General features: G+C 45.6%; 1 protein-coding gene across 4 annotated transcripts in view; it reads right to left on the bottom strand.

Annotated features, from left to right (window-relative positions):
- The window catches only part of LOC135385983 (hemicentin-1-like), a 219,600-nt gene that overhangs the window by 35,067 nt on the left and 164,873 nt on the right, over positions 1 to 19,660 (bottom strand). For all 4 annotated transcript variants that reach the window (XM_064615655.1, XM_064615653.1, XM_064615654.1 and 1 more), the window contains exons 7-9: positions 11,761 to 12,024; positions 5,208 to 5,362; positions 2,170 to 2,347 (exon numbers count right to left, since the gene is read on the bottom strand). In XM_064615655.1, coding sequence (XP_064471725.1) covers positions 2,170 to 2,347; positions 5,208 to 5,362; positions 11,761 to 12,024 — 597 coding nt within the window. The remainder of the gene's footprint in view (positions 1 to 2,169; positions 2,348 to 5,207; positions 5,363 to 11,760; positions 12,025 to 19,660) is intronic.

Genomic DNA, 19,660 nt, shown 5'->3' on the forward strand with positions numbered 1-19,660 from the left:
AACGCTTTTGCATTTGAGAATAGCAGGAGCTACATCCATGGTAGGGGACCGAAAGACACGGAACAAGAAGGACGGACAACAAATTCTCATTCTTGTTCCATGTCTCTCGGTCCCCTACCATCAGTCTATACCAGATTGCCTGCTACCTCTCCCTTCTTTCTATAGCCGGAGCTAAAATGACGACACACCGGTATGCACACTATCGACATGCTTTACTACACGGACAAGATTACACCAACATCTAAAGGATGTCAACAGAAGAACAACCATCTACGTGTACAGCAAAGTCATCAAACGTCTATGGTAAGACCCGCATGAAGATATGACAAATCCCGGAGTCTTCGCGTCAACCACGGTTGAGTCACGTACTTGCAGGGTCCCTAGTTCGTACTTGAAGGGGTCCTAGTAATCTTGTTTAGCGCTGGCTATGTTGTCATCTTTGAGGTATTGGTGTAACCCTATTTGTCAAGTAACACTCGTTGGTAGTAGAGCATCTGTGTCTCGTTTCCTGTTTTGTCCACGAGCCCAATTCCCCGTCCTGGCACACTCAGCTCTCTCATGGTTTTGACAAAATTCCTTCGGCTTGCACCAGAAAAAAAAAAAAAATAAATAAACGAAAAAGAAAACGTGAGAGCACTGCTAATCACGTTACGTGCCCAGGAACTTGCCTTCCACGCATCGGTTGGCTGCGGTATGTTCACTAAAATCTTAGTCCTTTTCTTCTTCTTCTTTTCTTTTTTTTTTTTTTTTAAGGGACTACTAAATTTCTCGAACGCCCTAACACGTCTTTCCTGAAAACCGTTTCTCCTGTCCAGCTACTTATATACACCAGAGATTTTTTCCCTATTCAAGCGGGACGTGTTTTGAAATCGCCGTCCTTCACGTTCTTCCTTCACGTCGCGTCTTTCCTCTCACTTCTTGGCTACTACACGCGTACTCGTTCATAGCTGGTTTGAGCCTTTGGTGCTTCGTTTTTGCGTTTTCTCTTTTGTCCTTCCCTCAAGCTAAAGGGATGTTGCCAACATCGAGTACAAATTGGGTTTTCGTCTTCCGGTTAAACCTGATTTTTCACGATAGCTCCCCCCCCCCCCCCCCCCCCAGAACAAGCTTTTCAAGAATTCGGATAAAACCCGATATCTACCCGAAATCCTTGCGGCATATTTCTATCCATTGTGGTCCTTGAATTTGTCATGCTAGGTAAACCGTCCGAAAAGTGAATCATAATATTCTACTGAATAACTATAGTGAAACTATAATGAATATATAATAATATATAACTATAGTGAATAACTATGGTGGAAAATAGAGATTATTGTTTCTCGTCCCAGTGTGACAGCAGTGGCTTGTTTCATATGCCTTTCGTTTCTCCCGAAAATTTCCCGATGACATACCAAACAGAGATCGTAGCGCCCGATTTCTCCCCAAATTCTCGCGTGTAAATTGCATCCGATTCCCCCCCCCCCCCCCCTCCGAATTTGAAAAATCATAATACCCGAAAACGAAGAACCCTAATACCAGCTCGCTTGCACTTTACTTGTATGTTCAACATTAATTATATAGCGAGAGTTCGTGGAAAGAAGCGTCGCACCAAGTCGTGGGTGACGTAATCGGGTACTGATCGGACAGGATCGAGTTCCTCCGCTCGTACCCCCACGCGCTGTGTCGCCTTCGTGTACTGTTGGGGGCACGCCTAGCTAAAATCGGCTGTCTGTACTTTGCCGTCCCATATTGCCTTGGTTGCGCTTGAAAGTGTTGTGCCAATATTGTATTTGAAGGTGGACCATGGTGCTGCACGTGTTTATTACTCGAAACAAATAGTCTTACAATACCAGGACATTTGAGATGTGGTAAATCACGGAGTGCTGATTTTAAACAACCGTGGCCCCTACTGTACATCGTTTAAATTCTCTCGTAAGAAAAGCTCTCCCTTGGCGAATGGGAAACTTCGGTTGTGTGTTCAGGGAACATCTCTTTTGTCAAATGAAAACTAGAAGAAGAAAAAATATCGTTTCATAGTCGCGTTAAGGCAAACGTGTGCTAAACGCCATTTTCAAGTTATCTATGCGTTGTTAATTAAGGATTATGGACTGTACGGATGCTATTCGATGACTTTTTTCAACTATCACAACCGTCCGGGTGCAGATGTATGGCAAGAAACAAAATACTTGCACTCAATGCGGAACACCATCGTGCTGGACACCGGTTGTCCGACGTCATTGGCACTGCTCTGACACATGAAGGTGTTGTAGTCGAAGGAGACAGGAGGAACTTGGCTCATATTCCACGAGAGAACGGACGAGATGGAGTGAAATCGTCCCCCACTTTCAGGTTGGGCCACGTTGGTCACCTGCGAAATGTCATACAAAGACACATCCTATACGCCAGTCCGATTCCTAAGTATCCACAAAGCAAAGACCCTATTCTGTTTGCTTAGCGGATTGCATAATTACGCTTGGAATGTCGCCTCGGCGTGCCTTAATTCGGACAAGTATATGCAACCCGCCCGCCTATTTGCTCTTTCCGCGCCTCCGTAATTATGCATGCCATTTGCATGGAGAATAGGTGAAAGCGAGACGAAGGAAGCAATTCGAGACGATGCTTGGGGCCTAACTTATTCAATATGCATACAATTGGCTCATTGTTTATGTTGAATGGTTACGCAAATGGAGAGGGTAGCGTTTGAGCGCGATGTGTGAAGGAGTTTCTAGCGATTGTTAGCGATCTATTGGTTGTCGCTTAGCGCTTGTACAGCTCCGACCAACCTTAATAATAAGACTGGAAAAAATGTGGTCTCGTTCCCGAACGCGATTACAGCAACCATTATGACCACGAAAAAATCTTAATTGAACAAAATTATTGTGTTAGTTTGACGCAAGGATTTTGTTCATTTAACATTCCCTCCAGTACCCCAAGGGTGGCTGTTATCGCGCTGAGAAATGAGACCGAATTTTTTTCCAGTGTTATTATTAAGGTTGACCGGAGCTGTACCTGAAAGGAACGAACCATTCATATACTACAGAGCAACGTACGATACATATAGAAGTAATAATATCAACACTAGAAAATCCGTCCAATAAATCCTGAAATCGGGTGCCATTTCACCCCAAGTAGTCTGGAATTGCAATCATCTTTCAGTTGGAATCTGTGCTTGGGTTTGTAAGCAACAGCGAGAAATACATGGTGAGAATAGCATGAGTCCGTTACATGTGTGTCGCTATTAGTGACGAAGATTTATAGAATATAACAGGACAGACACACACACACACACATATTTTACGGGGCAGAAGTCTGTAGTCCATCCAGTAGGACTGTTGACGATGCGAAACCCATAGTTAGCGAGTTTTAGTGAGTTTTAGTGAATCGTTTTTCCTCAGACGGTTCACGAACGGTTTCGCAAGTGGCCAATGAGAAGGGGTAGTGACTCAGAATTAAATCATCTTATTGGGTCGTGACAAGACCGTTCGTGAACAGTTTGAGCAAAAACGATTCAGTAAAACTCCCTATTGAACGAGTAGCGTAGCGCTGTTGTACCAGATGGATCCAAGGTCCCCATCAGTGCCTAATTAATTGAGGTCAGGTACAGTTTTGATGTTCATTAAAGAGGGAGGGAGACAGAGAAGCAGAGGAGAAAGAAGTGGAGACGCTCGCCGCTCCGCTGCATCCAAAGTGCTCGTTCAAAACAGTATCGACCTCTAATCACTCCATGCTAACGGTCCATAATGTGCCTTTAATATGTATCCAACGCATACGTCATTGTAGAGAGCTATTTGGATAAGAAGACAACTGGTTCAGCGTAATGCCCGGCAGAGCGGTCGTTATAGGTTTTAAAAGGATTACTAAAGGAACATCAGTCATTTGCGGAACTAAACTTTCATCTTTGGTGAGGGACGCTCTTGAAGAAGAACGTTTGTTTTTTTTTTTTGTTTTTTTTTGTCTGAAGTCTGAAATTCTAATCAGGAATTAAATAGTGCCATTCAGTACTAAGCGCGTTTGTAGTGGCATATTGACAAGAAGTGAATGTTCTCGATCGCACCCTTAATATTTTTGTGCCTGCTATTATATCTGGAGTGTGTGAATTAAATCAATTGCTGAACAAATTGCAACATGCGTGCGACAAATTCGGATCGCGTATGACTGATGCGGGTTTCATCCGAAGAAAGGTCGTGCTACGCGTATACAGTACTCAAGTCCCTCCACTTTTGGGAATGTGCACAAATACACTAGACGGCATGGCACGGGGAAAATTTCTCACGTTCTCTAAGTCATCTTTGAATCCAATATGAATCCATCCTCTTGAAGTGCTTCCAGCGTCATTTAGCATCGCATTTCCACAGCTTTCTTAATGCTGCGCTTTTTTACCGAAATCACAGTTCTGAAAAGTGGTGAATTTTGCATACTCTCGTCGAGAGCGGTTAATTTCTAATGTTGTTATTGTCACCGAAAAAAGTGACTAGGACACACGTACACGAACGATTTTTAAGGATTCATTACAAGAACAATTACTTGATGAATTGGAGGCTGCGCCATTAGATACGAAAGGAGGGTCCATTATGTGCCAGTGATACCACCCATTGCGAGCTAGATCGGAAATAGCTTGGTGGCCAAAATACCGACTTTGTTTCTCGTCTTGGATCTCCATGACTGCCGTCGCCGTTACCCAATGAAGCATCAGCTAAACACAGTCGCAAGGGACACTGAGGCAGACGTTTTTTTCGTCACCAATTTCCTTATATGAGACATTACCTTTGCTATTTTTCTATGCCTTCCTTCACATGCAGCTTAGTTCAAGATCGGAAGGCGTCCTGTACCACCTCGTAAGGTGATATACCGATAGGTGGCGAACACGTTCGCCAATTCATTTATCCCTCGCTCATCAGCTGCTTGGAATCACCTTCCCTCAACAATCTGTAACATTGATTCCATCACGCAGTTCTATGTTGCGCTAACGGATAATCTCGCTTACCTCGCGTAATCATCTTTAGTTCCTATATTTTCTTTTCTTCTCCGATTTGTTATGTGCTTATGTATGATGCTTATGTATGTGTACAAGTAACGCGCTCCTATTGTATTATAACCCACTCTCCTCTGTAGCGTATGCCTTGAGGGTAAAATAAATAAATAAATACCGTAAATAAATAAAATGTTCATATGTTTCTGCTGCTCCGTGTATTGCAGTCTCAGTGCAAGCAGAAACGTATGTACCTTACCTGAAAGAAGGGCGAGTCAGCGAGGCTCACGTTGTTTCTGAACCAGCTGATATCGCAAAGGGGATCGCACTCAACGATGCACTCCAGAGCCACCGAGGTGGAATTCCGCAGGGTACCGCCAGTCTCCGGAAGAGCGCGGAGAAACGACGGTGCAGCTGAAACATGACATTCAAAACTGCTTTCACCCTCAGACAGCGTCGTCTGCATTTGCTTTCCTACACTTTTTCCCCTGCCGAGAGTATACGACAGTGAAAGAAGACAAAACTTTATAGCAAGCGCGCAATGTACCGTACACATATTTGTTTGTACAGTGCTCTCTTTTTGAAACAGTACCCAGCAGCCTGAGCGGGGAAAACCCCTACGACATCATCAGTCTTCATTTAACTGTTGTTGTTGATAGACTACCACATTCTAAAAGCATGGCACGAACGCATCAGTCATTTGTTTAAGCTTATCCGACGAAGGAAGAGTTTCCAGAAAGCCACTTCAGATTTAACGTCTCCGCCATAACTATGAGACAAACAGAAGCAAGAAGGGGAACAAAAGGACAATATTTCCACAGAATGCCACACACACACGCACGCACGCACACACGCACACGCACAACACGCACACGCACACACGCACACACGCACGCACACGCACGCACGCACGCACACGCACGCACACACGCACGCACACGCACGCACGCACGCACGCACGCACGCACACACACGCACGCACGCACGCACACACACACGCACGCACACACAAGTAATACTGAGCATATCAAATAAAAATAACCACGAGTGTCGATCCCCATTGAAGATACAGAACGGGATGGTTTATTAAAAATTTCTCGTCGTCTTTCACGGAGGCACTCTGGACATCTGACAGACGCGCAAATGCCTGCGGCTACAAAGTGTTTATCTGCCAAGTCAGGCTCTTAGTGGGATGTAGCACAAAACAAAATGGATGTTTGCTTGGAGTTTTTCACATGCGGGAACCCTGCTTGTACGTCATACTTCCGTTGTACTACATCGCCCGCGGAGAATGCGCGAAGTAGAAGTACGCGTGTCGTCCCGACTTTGTTGTCCCGTCTTCACTTTGCGTGTGTGTTAGTCGTTTTTTCTACGTTCCGGATAGGGCGATTCTCTTCTTTATCTGTGTGTACATCTACATCTATACATTTACATATTATACATATTCGTAACTGCTGTACATATTTACAGTATCTCACACCAAAATGCCGCTCTCACTCATTATTGACCTTTACCCCTTCATATATCTAATGACCTATGCGGGTGCCCTTACAATGCATTCAGTAAGCATACGATACAGATGGCGCTACGGGGTGTAATGATAACGAGGCCTGTCCGCCACTTGCCTGGCTGACATCTCCTTTTGTGTGAATAAATATATACCCTCCCCCCCCCCCCCCCCAGTCCTTCGCGTTTGCACAGATGCACCTGAGCGAGACAGACTGACTGATATATTGAAAAATGAATGTCGAGCTATTAGTCCCAACAGAGTCGGAGCAGGCTACTTTAGGACATGTAAAAACAAGAGGAAGTAGAACAATAAAGGCAACCCAAAATGTCAAAAAGACATTTACAAAAACAAACAAACAAACAAACAAACAAGCAGAGGCCAACTATATAGGGATGCGTCCAGTGAATGAGACCATAGTTCAAAACTCAGTATACCAGCAATGGCCCTCAGTGCAGTTTGTATGCAATGTATGAAGTACTTAATACATCACAAGTTGATTCTCTGCATCACCAGTTTAAACACTGGCGAGGCTCTGATCACAAATCACCAAAGGAGTACCAAGACATTCCTGTGGTTATTGCCATGTGTCCCATCCTCGTCGCCAATTTTGTCATGTAGCTACTCTGTGACATACACGACGGAGACACATATTGCGGAGCACATGTGACACTCTGCTTGGCAGTCACACGACTGAACAGGAGTTGCCGCTGCGCATGCCCTTTTATTACGCAGGACGTAACAACACGTGACAACAGCCACAGCGATAAGCAACGCCGAAGCTTCCGAGTATGGATACCATTATCTTGCTTCTATGTATATTAGTTATAACTCCTACCGAACGCAAAAAATACTTCCCAATCCGAGGAAAAGTAACGTGAACGATACGGCAAAAGACACATAAAGTGTAAACCAAGGCGATCCAAGAGAAAAACGACTACGAGCGTGCAAAAAATAAATCTATTAAATTTGATGCACATAGGTTTCGACATTTGCGGTCAGATCCCGCAATTTCGTATGCAGCACGGCAGAATGCATTCTGCAAACGCAAATTTAATCAGCACGGGCAAAAGAGCTAATTTTTTCCCCCTATATAATTAGTGAACACTGAGATGACTGACCTCCATTTTGCCCCCGTCCGTTCCTCTTATTCTTGATCCACTACCTCTATGGTGCATTTGCGATGTCACCATCGTACAAGTGAACGTATGCGAAGTGAGGTATGAGTATTCCACTCAATACGCCTTACCTTAATACGTCGCAAGCGAACACAGAGGATAATGAACACAAGCAAGAAAACACACAAGACCTGAACATTCAGAGCTATTCAAGCAGTTCATTGATAAGCGTATTCCCGTGCACCAGCAGTGACATCAGCGTGTTTCGTTTACTGTTTTGAACAGAAAACGGAGCACGTTATTGCCACGGCTTGTCAGTTATTTTCCTCGACGGTAATCCACTTCGAAATCTCCGTTTTCCTGTAATCCTCTGATTGCTTCCATGCAGTCCCGTGCTGTTGGCCGCAAAGATTTCGTCATCTCTCTGTCCTCGTTGAAAACAATGCGTGCCTCTGGTAAAACAATCTGTATCAGGAATTCCAAAGGGAAATGCTTGTGGCTGAAGCAAATTTGGGACGCGTGCAAGCTCAATTTGGAATGCAAGGTCTGACGCTATTGAATGCTGGAAGCCCGCGTATTGGGGCATATATGGGCTCAATTAGTTGTGGCGGAAAGTTCTAAAAACCTTGGAGCGTAAAGGGGAATGGTTGCACCATTGTTTTCATCTGTGCACGATCCGCACAGGATTCGCAAAAAATTCCTGCGGTGATCATTTGCTTTGTAATCCTCTTTTAATTAGGGTGGCACTGCAGAATTCGCAGAGCGAACGATATTGCGCCGCGAGTAGAAAGTTGGAAGTGCAAATTATCACATTACTGTGAGAAGCGCGTGCCGTCACTGCACTATGAAATGTATTATTTGGTCGATGATTGATCAGCGATCACCATGTCATCTAGTAGACCATGAATAAATATGGGCTTCGGACAGTGCCATGCCGGCGTGTTCGCTACTTTTTGCAATAACGGAGTTGCCAGCCTGCAACATGTCATTGGACACCTTTAGTGGACCGTTTTAGTAGACAGTCTCCGATACGTTACCCTGCGTTGGTCTCATGGCGCATGCGCGACGCTATCGGAGATCAGCTAGCGTATCGCCGGTTCGGATCTTCTCGAGTAATATAGCGTACCGCGTAATAGTGTATCGGAGGTGTCACGTAGGTTGTGGGGCCCCGCGAGAAGAAGACTAGGCCCTCTGCGCGAGAAGCAAGATGGCGGAGCGGACTCCCGTAGCATTTTTATGCTGCGCAAGGTGATTGCTAGTAACCCTTTCGTGGACGCAAAGAAATGGATTGCAATAACAGAACTCCTTAACAGCGTAACATCGAAAGGCTTCATGGATCACGGTTCGGGATTTGCCATGCGGGAACACTATTATACGCTGAATAACCGTACCGTCTCCTTCCACGGTGTACTAAAATGTCAAGAGCTCAGCCTCGCGTATCGTGATATCGTTTCGAATTATCGTATCGTGTACAGTTCCGGGACGTTGCCAACTGGTTTACTAAGACTCATCATTAACACCATTAACATATTCAATAAACTGAGCGTACGGCGGGGGCAAAGGAAGGCGAGCAGTTTTAGGATGGGTCCTTACCACCGTAACGTAAAACGCAATCACTTTGCGCTTGTACCACCATCAAGCGGTAGATACAGATGTTGCGAATTGATTTCGTCTTTTTCCAAATGTCATAGTCGTGCGTGTGTATGTGCATGCGTTGACATTCTTCTTCTTCTTCTTCTTCTACCAGCGCGACATATGATGGCCTCATGGCCTATGATACGCGGGGCAACACACAGGTTGGTTACCACGGCAACCCGCACGCGCACGCATTGGAACGCAATAGTGTGAACCGGCCTTATCGTGTGGAACGCCACCGTTGGTCAAGTCTTTCTGGGGCTTCCTTTGCTACACTAGCCGCGTTTACATGAATACGACACAAGCGTATCGTATCCAGTTGTCGAATCGAATCCACCCATGTAAACGCGTCAATTCGCTAGGAGAGCGTATCGTCTTCAATTCGCTAGACAGAGGTGGATCGAGACGGTCGATGCGCATTCAGACTGTGCATGTAAACAGACGATGCGCATCAAGGCAAGAAGAGAGGATTATGGTAAGCGGCGTTCGGCCGCGGGCTAGTTGCGTCGTCTGCTACTCCTAGTCGGGATCACAAAATGATGATATCAGGGAGTTCGCAGCCACGCTCCGTTTTGGATATGTAGGTTAGTCTACACTAACAGAAGCATCAGGACTTGCAGCCGTAGAGCAGATTTCATTCTGAAGTACGCTTGAAAATGCGGCGTAGATGCTACGTTTTCGACGTTTCAGCGTTCGGTGCGAAGGTAGCGGGACACCGGAAACGGCAGTATTTGCGGAAGTGCGCCTCTAACGTTTCGATATGACACGGCGTTGTGTCGTATTCATGTAAACACGGCTACTGACGAGGATAAACTTACCAGAAAGAGTCCGACTGGTCTCTTCGTCCTTTCTTCAACAACAGTATTCATTTTGCGCACAAAAAATTCATTTACTTTGAACGATGCGAGTTTTGGTTCTAAATAACTTCGATGAATTTGTGTTACCACTACACCATGTGCTTTTCCTTTTCTTTTTTTTTTCGTCGACTGCAGTTCCCTGGCAACATCTCCTGCCGCGGAAAGCGACCCAAGTTCACTTTGGGGCGAATTTTGCGTTACTTTCAAAAACAATTGGCGTTATTTGTCGTTATTTACACCCGGTTTGAGCGCTTGAATTACTCTCAATTGCCATAGCTGCTCCTCGGCTCTGCTTCACCAGGTTGACTGTAGCTACCACCCTGAATAGTTTAAGAGATAATCACCCTAAAGCCCTTCATAAACTGCGGAACCGGAAAGAAACCCGCATAAATGGAGCTTTTTTGGTCTCCTGGCCACACCCACGCTATTTGGTCATAGACCCGGAGGAATTATGGGACATTCTGACGTTCCGCGAAGCTTAATATTGCAAAGTGCTGCTGCTTAGAAAGGAATCCCGGGCGTAGCCGGGTAAGGCTAGGAGGAGGTCATTTTGTTGGAGGAAGACAACCCTTTGAATGAAGCTTTTTTTAAAGAAACGATACGTGTCCGCTTTTACAAGGCGTTACCACAGGAACCAAAGACGCCTAGCGACCGTGGTTTCTCAAGCATCAGTTCGGAAATAACCTTCATTTTCTTTGCACGAATTATGCAGATTAAAATGATGAACGCGCAAACGCGCACGAACAGAGGCACGTTCTTTTTCAATGTAAAAGAAACGCACCCAAACGGAACGGTCATTTCTGTGAACGCGTGTCCTTTAAATTAAATCCAGGGGCGGATAACGATTTTTCTGAGGGGGGAAGTGTATAGAGTCTTCCATTGATTCACCCGCCCGGACCCGGCCCAAGCCTCAATATTTTCTACGCCTCGGTCCAAACCCGGCCCCAGCCTGAGCAATTTCTGGGGCTACCCGGCCGAGCCCAACGCGGGCTCTGAAAGTTTACCATGGCTAACAGAAAGTGGGGATACACAGATTCGAGCCCGATCTGGGACCGGCAATGTACGGTCCCGGTCCGGATCCATTATGTGAAACCCGAGCCTGCTGCATCCCTGCAAAAAGAAGACTTTACCCAGCCCGGTCCAGCCCGCAGTCCCGGCTGGTACCGGGCTTTTTGGTAAGCCCATTCCCGTGCAGTGCTCTAGAAGGGGGTTCCGGCCTGTGAACAGCACGTTACTTGCCCTGCGTACGATCAACGGAAGCACGATGTGATGTCAGAAATTGAGGGGGACCGGATGTCCTGCCTTCCCTCAATTACTAAAACCGCTTGTGCATAAGAGTGAGTAAGCTAAAGACATGAAACATGTGGTGGTCGAACATCCTGATATGCCAAAATTACAATCACTGTGTTTAGAGTTCAGGTCACTTGTTCGAGGGGGAACAAAGCATTAGTATTCGCCGCAGCAGATGAATTCCATGAATGTGGGAGGTATCTGGGGCACACATGCGCAGAAAAACAAAGGCACTCTGACAGTGATGCTTCTCAAACCGCACTTCTCGGATCAGAGTTCTCAACGTTGTAGTGGATGAGGCAATTAAAAATAGAGGGACACTAATCAATCACACTTCAATCGGACCATTCCATGCGACATTCTTATCGATGCTGGTCCACTTTCATACATCAGCGATTTGCTCACCGTAGGCGTCCAAGAGCCTGTGCGCCGTTGGCCCGATGCCAACCTGGTTGACAGCGGCACACGAATAATTTCCTTGGGTAGCCGTGGTAATCGGTTCTGTTTGGTACGTGTCTCCGGTAACGTTGAGAACTGTTGTGCCGTGCTCCCAGCGGAAAGCTCCAGTAGCTGGAAGTCCCGTATCGTTCACATGACACATCAACGTCACTGGCTTTCCCTTCAGTGCCTGCGGTTCCTTCTGTGTCATTGCTGCTGGGCCAGGGGGATCTGAAAGTCAGTGCGGAAAGGGTTTAATGTCACTGAATTTGGCTTTTGCGTATGACGAATGCGTGATATTTTCTGTACATGAAAGAAAGTCGCGTGCCTTAAGAATCAAAAATCTGAAAAAAGATGCAGATGCTTGCAAGCTTATATGTTCATGTTCTCCTCTGCGTTTCCTTTTCATGTACTTCTGAAACATATTGAGGTAACACCAGTTGTTACATGTACAATATTATAGATATATCATTGTAAGTACCGGTAGTTATACGGAGCAAGAGAAAGTGGATATAATGCCAACACCTCGTGGATTATGGATCAAAATCTTGAGCCTCTAATTGTTTGTGCCAATGCGATTCTGGAATGAGTATACAATTCATGCCCGAAAACCTGCATGGCTAGGTCTATATATGACTTCGTCTTGTTTGACTCTACTTCTAAATCCTCTTACATTAAGCGTTCATAATTTGAAAGTCATTGACGAAAGTCAGGGAAATGTTTAAAACATGTAACAGACAGGATAACAGTAATATGTAAGATATAGATCTAAACACGCCTAGTCGGCGCGTTTTCCACACCCCGGAGACTTCCGGAGATTTCCGGCGCACGTCAAAGGAACCTCTGGTGGTCCAAATTATCCGCACGTCCTACCCTGCGGCACGTGCAACATGTCGCCACACTGCGCAGACAGACCTTACGTGTAACATCACAGTACCATTATTATATTATCCACACTCTTCCTCCTCGTCGATATCCTCCACCTTTTCAGAGACATGCCTTTATCATTCCTGTCACTACTGTCACTCACACGCCCTTCACTTTCAGATACCAGGGTAGCTACACTCTTCCCACTATCCGGGGGGTGGGGGCAACGTTGGGGAGACGAGCGGTCTGCCTACCGAGTCGGTCGGGTCCCTACTATCCGACGACTCGCTTTTGGACCCGGATAAGCATACACCTTGCCGTCGTGAATGCATCCGACATATTTCCTGTGTCATCAATGGAGCGATTTCCGACCACATCAACTTGCTTTGCGTCCACCCTACTACACCTTTTGCATATCCCCAGTACCCTGGCTTTCGTCATCCTCCGTATACTGCTCGTTCTGGAGATCAACCTTTCCTCCTCAAGTACCCGCTTTTGTTTACTTGCTTGACCCGCGATGTCCTCCTGCATTTCTACTAAATTTCCCAAATCCTCAGCGGCAGGATTATTCTCCTCTGTTTCCTTGTCCGTGTTTTCCAAACGGGGACGGTTCACGTAGGAAATCCAAGGAGTGGGAAATGGATCAGGAGTTCCTCACCACACCAAAACTCTTATCTGCCTTACATTTTCCCCGCTTCATAGAAAGAGTCCCACGTACGCTACGACAATTAAGTGCCTTACGCGAACGAGCTAAATGGTCTGTCGCGTCGCGCTTAGTACACCTTCGCGTGACCCCGTGGTACAGACATTCAACGCGTGTCCCTCTCACCGCCAAAGAGTTGGGAAGTTCCCCTCTGAGCTCCATGAGTACCACACCAATCGCTTTCGCGTCTGGCAGTCCTCGTGGTCACCACCGTACTTCTCCCTCTGTGTCTTAGAGCTCCATAGTTCCTCAGTTCCTTCTCTAAGTCTGTGTCAGGATAGTCAATCGGGTGCCTAAACAGAATGACCCTCCTCATCTTTGCTCCTAAATAAAGTGCATCGAGTTTTGTCCCTCCAATGACGACCGATCCCTCCTCCTTAAAGAGATAGTCCGGACCCAGATGTGAAACAAGTAGGCCTTATCAGATGATTCCTGATACCTTTCCGAACCACCATGCAAAACATTTCGTTTACATTGCAAAGTATCCCTGCTAGGGTCTTACTTTGAACACCAATATGCGATCATCTTGGTTGTCGTACATTTTAGCTTAGCAAGTGCCTCAACCTGGGCGGCTTCGCACCCAGTTATTCAATACGGAAGTTGCAGTTGCAAGCGGCGAAAGTTACGCAAATTAGAAAGGAAAGAATTCCGACAACCTAGCAACAGAGCAACAGCAGTGCACGCCTTCTTCTTCTTCTTCTTCTTCTTTCTCCGCAGCCTTATCCGCCTCCGTGCACGCCTTATCACCCCGTCTTCTTCGTCTGTTGCTCCTCTTTGTTTCTCGTATATCCCATGACAGATCATGAGCGCGGTGTTTTAAAAAGCAAAAAGATAGAAATATTAAAGCTCCTAGGACTGCTAAGTCCAAGAAACAGAGGCATTTCCTTCCACAACAAAAACAACAAGTACACTGATGATGATGAATGGGGAAATTCGCGTCCTTCCACAGAGAAAACAGGTACTATATGTATACACAGTGCATATCCTACGAGCTTCCGCAAATTTGAGAGTCCTGCTCGCCTCTGAATCAAAACGATGGGTGATGTGTGTAAGCTGAATTCTATTACGCATACAAACAGCAATGAAGTGAGAAATTACTGGGAGTGTTAACTTATCATCATCAAGATAAAGTCCGTGCTTCTTACTGTTTTTGATTTGAGACATTCAGTTGGTTAGTCCGAAGACAATTTGCGCAATGCTACACCATGCTGGCATGGCGCGTTCCTGTGTCCTTCGCAATATATGCTCCATGTAACAACCCGTCAGGGACCTAATTCGGACAATTCTTGAACCAGCCGCGACGGGACATGCTACGGATACACGGCCGGGGACTTCCATGTATGAAGCTCCCAGTGATGTTCGATATACATTTCCGGATGTGAACCTTGGGGTCTATTTCGGAAGTCCACATGAGAAAGTGTTCCGTCTGGGAAATCCCCCCTACTGTGTTAAGCTGAGGTGGTATGGCGCACGCTTGTTCTATAAAGCAGTTCATATGCTTACTGGTAACCAATTGCGTTAAAGGGACCGAAAAGTGAATATAAACCTATCGAAACTTTATGTGCAGCGAAAAGCTTGAACCTTCAAAAGTTCAAATATCAAAGGACTCCGCTGAAATTGCTGTAGTTTTTCTGTAATCGAATTTTCCATAATTGCATGTCCAGGGACCTAGTAGGAAACCGAGCAGTCTGTCAACAATTGCATGACCCCCCCTCCGTCGAGGACGCATGTAATACGCGCCATTCCGTTCGCTAATCCCGCGAAAATGAAAATGGCAGTGGGCATTTGTGACCACCTTCTACGTCGAGAATGTCGAGCCTCTTGAACATGAGTGCGCTGGTATTCCGCATTCGAGAACTGTCGCACACACAGAACTTCAGTTCGTGGGTTAGCGTGCTGGAAGGTGTGTGGCACTGGTGTGTGCTTCGAACCAGAAGTTTCCTCGTCCTGAGATTAACCGGAGTCACATTCGTCCTCACCAGTAGCTCACCGTGCCGTGAACATGGACTGCTTTGTGAAATTTCCATGTATCAGGGAGAAGCACTTGTGTCAGCCGAAACAAGCGCTGTTTTTTCGTCGTGCGGGTGTTCATATGTGAAATGCAAACCGACGCATACTACGGTTTTTGCTGCCGAGAGGTAGAGAATGCGTGTGGAAAGCAGACAGACAATTGCATCACAACTAACGAATATTTCGAAATACTGTGCCTTGGCATTTCCCATCACTGCGCAGACTTGTAGAAATGTTGATGTCAGCGAATTTCCATTTCTTGCTTGCTGCAAGTTTTTCTCATTGCTTTTTCTTTGCTGTCACAGCATATAAACAAAATACAAATAAATATACATATAAATACAATATACATATAATAAATACAATAATAATAATAAATAATAATAATAAATACAATATACATATAAACAAAATACTCTGTCACAGCATATTATAATTATTAGTTTCTTCCTGGAGGGTTAAGTAACCTGGGGGCGTATCTGTATTTGTAGATTATACTCATGTCTTGTATATATGAGGAGTAAATAACATAATTTTCATCAGTGTCATTCAGCTCAACTGTGTTCATAACCTTTTAATATACTTCTTAAGATGATTTTTGCATCCCCGAACACCAAAACTACGCCATGCATATGTAGGTCTCTCGAATACATGACACAGCAGCCACAGACATGCCATTCACTTCCATTTTCTGCTTCGCGCGACCAGCATGACCACCCACAACGTAGAAAATAAACCACAATAAACGCGATAATACAGACGGCCTTGCAGATGGCGCGGCGGATCGTAGCTCGCGGCGAAGTAGCCGAATGCTTTAATAACGCTTTATTAATGTAGAAACTATGAAAGTGAGCGTCATTTTTAAAATGTCGTTTAGCTGCAAGATCCTGTGCGTCAACTTTGTTATCTACAAAATTAGCTCTCACGTGGTAAGGATTGACCAATCCCTGGGAGCCCTGGACCGGAAACCGCCAAAACCCAAGTTGCTCTTTTTCGCCGTTCATTGGCAGCACCGTCCATGTTCCAGCAATCTTCAAAATATTTAGACGTAAAAATATGCCGAATTGAGAAGTGATGCTTTCTGTGTGTTATCAAACAGGGATGTTGTGCACGATAGTGGGCAAAAATATGGGGGTTATTTTTTCACTTTACAGTCCCTTTAACCGTGACCAAGTAAAGTTGTTTATTGTATCACTCTTTTGAAGGTGCCGATTTTTGCTCGAAATTTTAGCATGCCGTTAAATTTAGCAATTTATTTTCAACTCATGGAATTCTCGAGAATTAGGGGCACGCGAACAATAAGGGTTTTGCAGTGTATATCTTCTCTCTATCTTGTTTCTTTTTTCTTCATCTCGAAGACAGGATTGGTCTGATGGTTAGAATTATTTCTTTAGTGAAAGTTGTCCAGACTTCTAGTCAAATATGTCAACATTTCGAATGTTCTCCGAACCATTCTAATTTTTTTATTCTTTTAGGTAGCCCTGCATAAAAGCGGTATCAACTTCGTTGCACTCTCAAGTAAACCGAGTTACTTTCAGAAGAAAGGAAGACATATAAATAAGTTGTAAGTTTTGTGCGAACGAGCTGCAGTCTCCTGCATATTTCTTATCTTCCTTTGCGAACTACAAAGTGCTCCGACAGCAAGAACATATTCTTGGAATAGTTTTCTTCCGTGTCTCACTTTCAAAGGAGAGCCTCCGGAACGAGAACGCATAGCATGCAGCCACTTCGAAAGCGATGTACCGCGCTGAAACCCCACGTAGAGGTGCCGCGTACTTTGCAAACGGTTTTTTGAGTGCATCTTGACGCAGGAGAAACAGAAGTCCAACACTTTCGGTGGGATTGCTGGTGTGAACCGGCTTTCCGCGTTGCACATATGCAGAACTATGTCGCGACGAAATGTATGCATCGCTGAGGAATCCGCATTGTAAGTGTAGTCACACCACCACGCCCTCCAGTTTCTATTACTATGCGAAAGGTGCCTTGCTGCGCTCCAAGACCTTATTCGGGTCACGATTAGAATTCCAGCAGCAGTAGGCTATGCACACGCCTGCATGAATATAACGCTGCCGCAGGATTGTGTGTACATCTGAATATGGAGACGCATGCCTGCTGTACGTCCTTGTTTGTTTGCCCTTCTTTTACCTCCACACATCTCTCCAGTGAAAGCCTTCGATGCAGATACTCTTCATCTGCCACGTCGGCGAAAGGCTGCTCAGAACAGCTCTGTATAGCTGCGAGAATCATTAAAATGAAGAGACATGGCGCACATTAAGCTTGAGTGACCACTAGGGGATTCTGCTCGCACATTATACGGTGGAGGCGTGATATTCACCACGGTAATATCAGTCGGGGCACTAAATTACAGGTGTAAGTGAAAGCAAATTGTGGGCCTAGGTAGTTAGGTGGAACATAATAGTTTTGGACTGACGGCGTTTCAGTGACGCGGGATTTGAACCGCAAGATTTCCTCTTCTTTTCCTTTCCGAACTGTGCATATATTCAATTTTATTCCGCCGTTTAGAGAATTAACGTGGAATACCCTACGTCGTGAATATTTGTTTTCTACACGGTTAGAACATGCGAGCTTTTGACTGCGTGTCACACCATCACGCTGCTGTTAAACTTGCGGAAATAATTATACTTGCAGAATAGAAACACCGTTACGCAAAGAGAGGCGACACCGCTAAGCTAACATCTGCTTATATTTATTTACCGAGCGACGAAGTTGCTCCTGTGTAGCTTTTGTTGCGCAATTTTACTTCAAGCAGCGCGTGTGTTCAAAATTCTCGTAATCCATCAATATTGCGACTGCTACTTGTTTCTGTACGCAATCTAAGATCAAAAGTATCGATCCATCTTCTTACGACGTGACAGCCGCCGAAGAAAAATTGTAAACATGCACTTCCTTTTCGACGTCTTCAGACTTCACATAGCACATCTACCCGCCCAACTCAAATCGAAACCTCCCACTCGGAAAGGCCGATATCGCACACAACAATACATCCATCCCCTCATATCACATTCAATTGCAGCGAACTTGCGATGGCGCTCCACAAAAACCCAATGTCCTCACGTTGAGGCCTTTCCCTTCGAAGCACGCGTAGTAGCGCTGACACTAATATGCCGTGGTCTTTTCCACCAATACTCCTTGCGAGTGGAAAGTTTGGACAATACGAACTGCCACCTAAAGACGCAATCCGACGGCCACAAAGCACAGGGAGGCGAGTCGATAAAGCACACATCGATGTCTCCGTCGTGGACATGTCATGTTCTCGCTCCAACGATTTTCGATCGATGAGCCTGCGTTGTGTCCATACCAACTTCATAACCACTTCCTCCCGCCGTAGGTTTTGTTATTACGTTTCTTTTGCCCTAAGAATCATTGACTCTGAGCTGGAATGATGGCTGTGCCTTTGCTGTGTAACACGTGAAAGAGGGCACTAAAACGTGTCCGTACAGGGAACCATTGCGCTCAGTGCATATCCATTTTTTTCATTCCCGTTACATAATTATGCTTGTTCGTGTGTGTGCTGCGCGGTCACTTCGAGGACTCCTAACGCGTCTCCTCATGGTGTTTGGACCTGAGCGACAGACCTCTATAGTGGCACTCTTCACACCGCTTTGCTGGATGCATGTCAGAATGAGGGTACGAACACGTTCGCAGTGGAGAATATTCTCCAGTCGTTGCTCAAGACAAAATTAGAGAAAGTGAAATGACCAAACGAGCCTTTCGGAATTTCAAGGTGGTCCGTGCACGCCTGTTCCCTTACACGTTTTCAGTGGAGTACGTAAAAGGAACCACAATGTCCAGGCAGGCGGCCTGTCAAGGCAAAGTGTGATGAGATGAGTTGTGATGAAGAAATTGTTGCAGCTGTCGCGTATTGCATTACTAAAGAGCAGTTATGGGATGCTACTACCACTGATCCAGTACTTCAGAAGGTGAAGCAGCTTGTGTGCAGAACGTTGTCATTCAAGAAGGAGCTACAGGGAGACCTAATGCCATTTTCCATGCTACGCGTCGATGAACTTTTAGCGGTGGATGATGTCCTGTCTCGTGGAGAAGGGCTGGTTGTGCCATCCGCTTTGTCCAAAACAGTGGTGTTGGTTGCACACAAGTCGAACCCTCGAATAGTGCGTACCAAACAAAGGGTAAGAGAACTGTTCTGGTGAACTGGAACATCAAATTGAGCAGTTCGTGTGTCACACCGTCGGCCCATTCGAAGACGCGCCTCCCGATAGCCGGTTTTCCATTACCTTGTAGGATTATAGTCGATGACCAGAAGTG

The sequence above is a fragment of the Ornithodoros turicata genome, chromosome 2, assembly GCF_037126465.1.
Source record: "Ornithodoros turicata isolate Travis chromosome 2, ASM3712646v1, whole genome shotgun sequence".
Lineage (NCBI taxonomy): Eukaryota > Metazoa > Arthropoda > Arachnida > Ixodida > Argasidae > Ornithodoros > Ornithodoros turicata.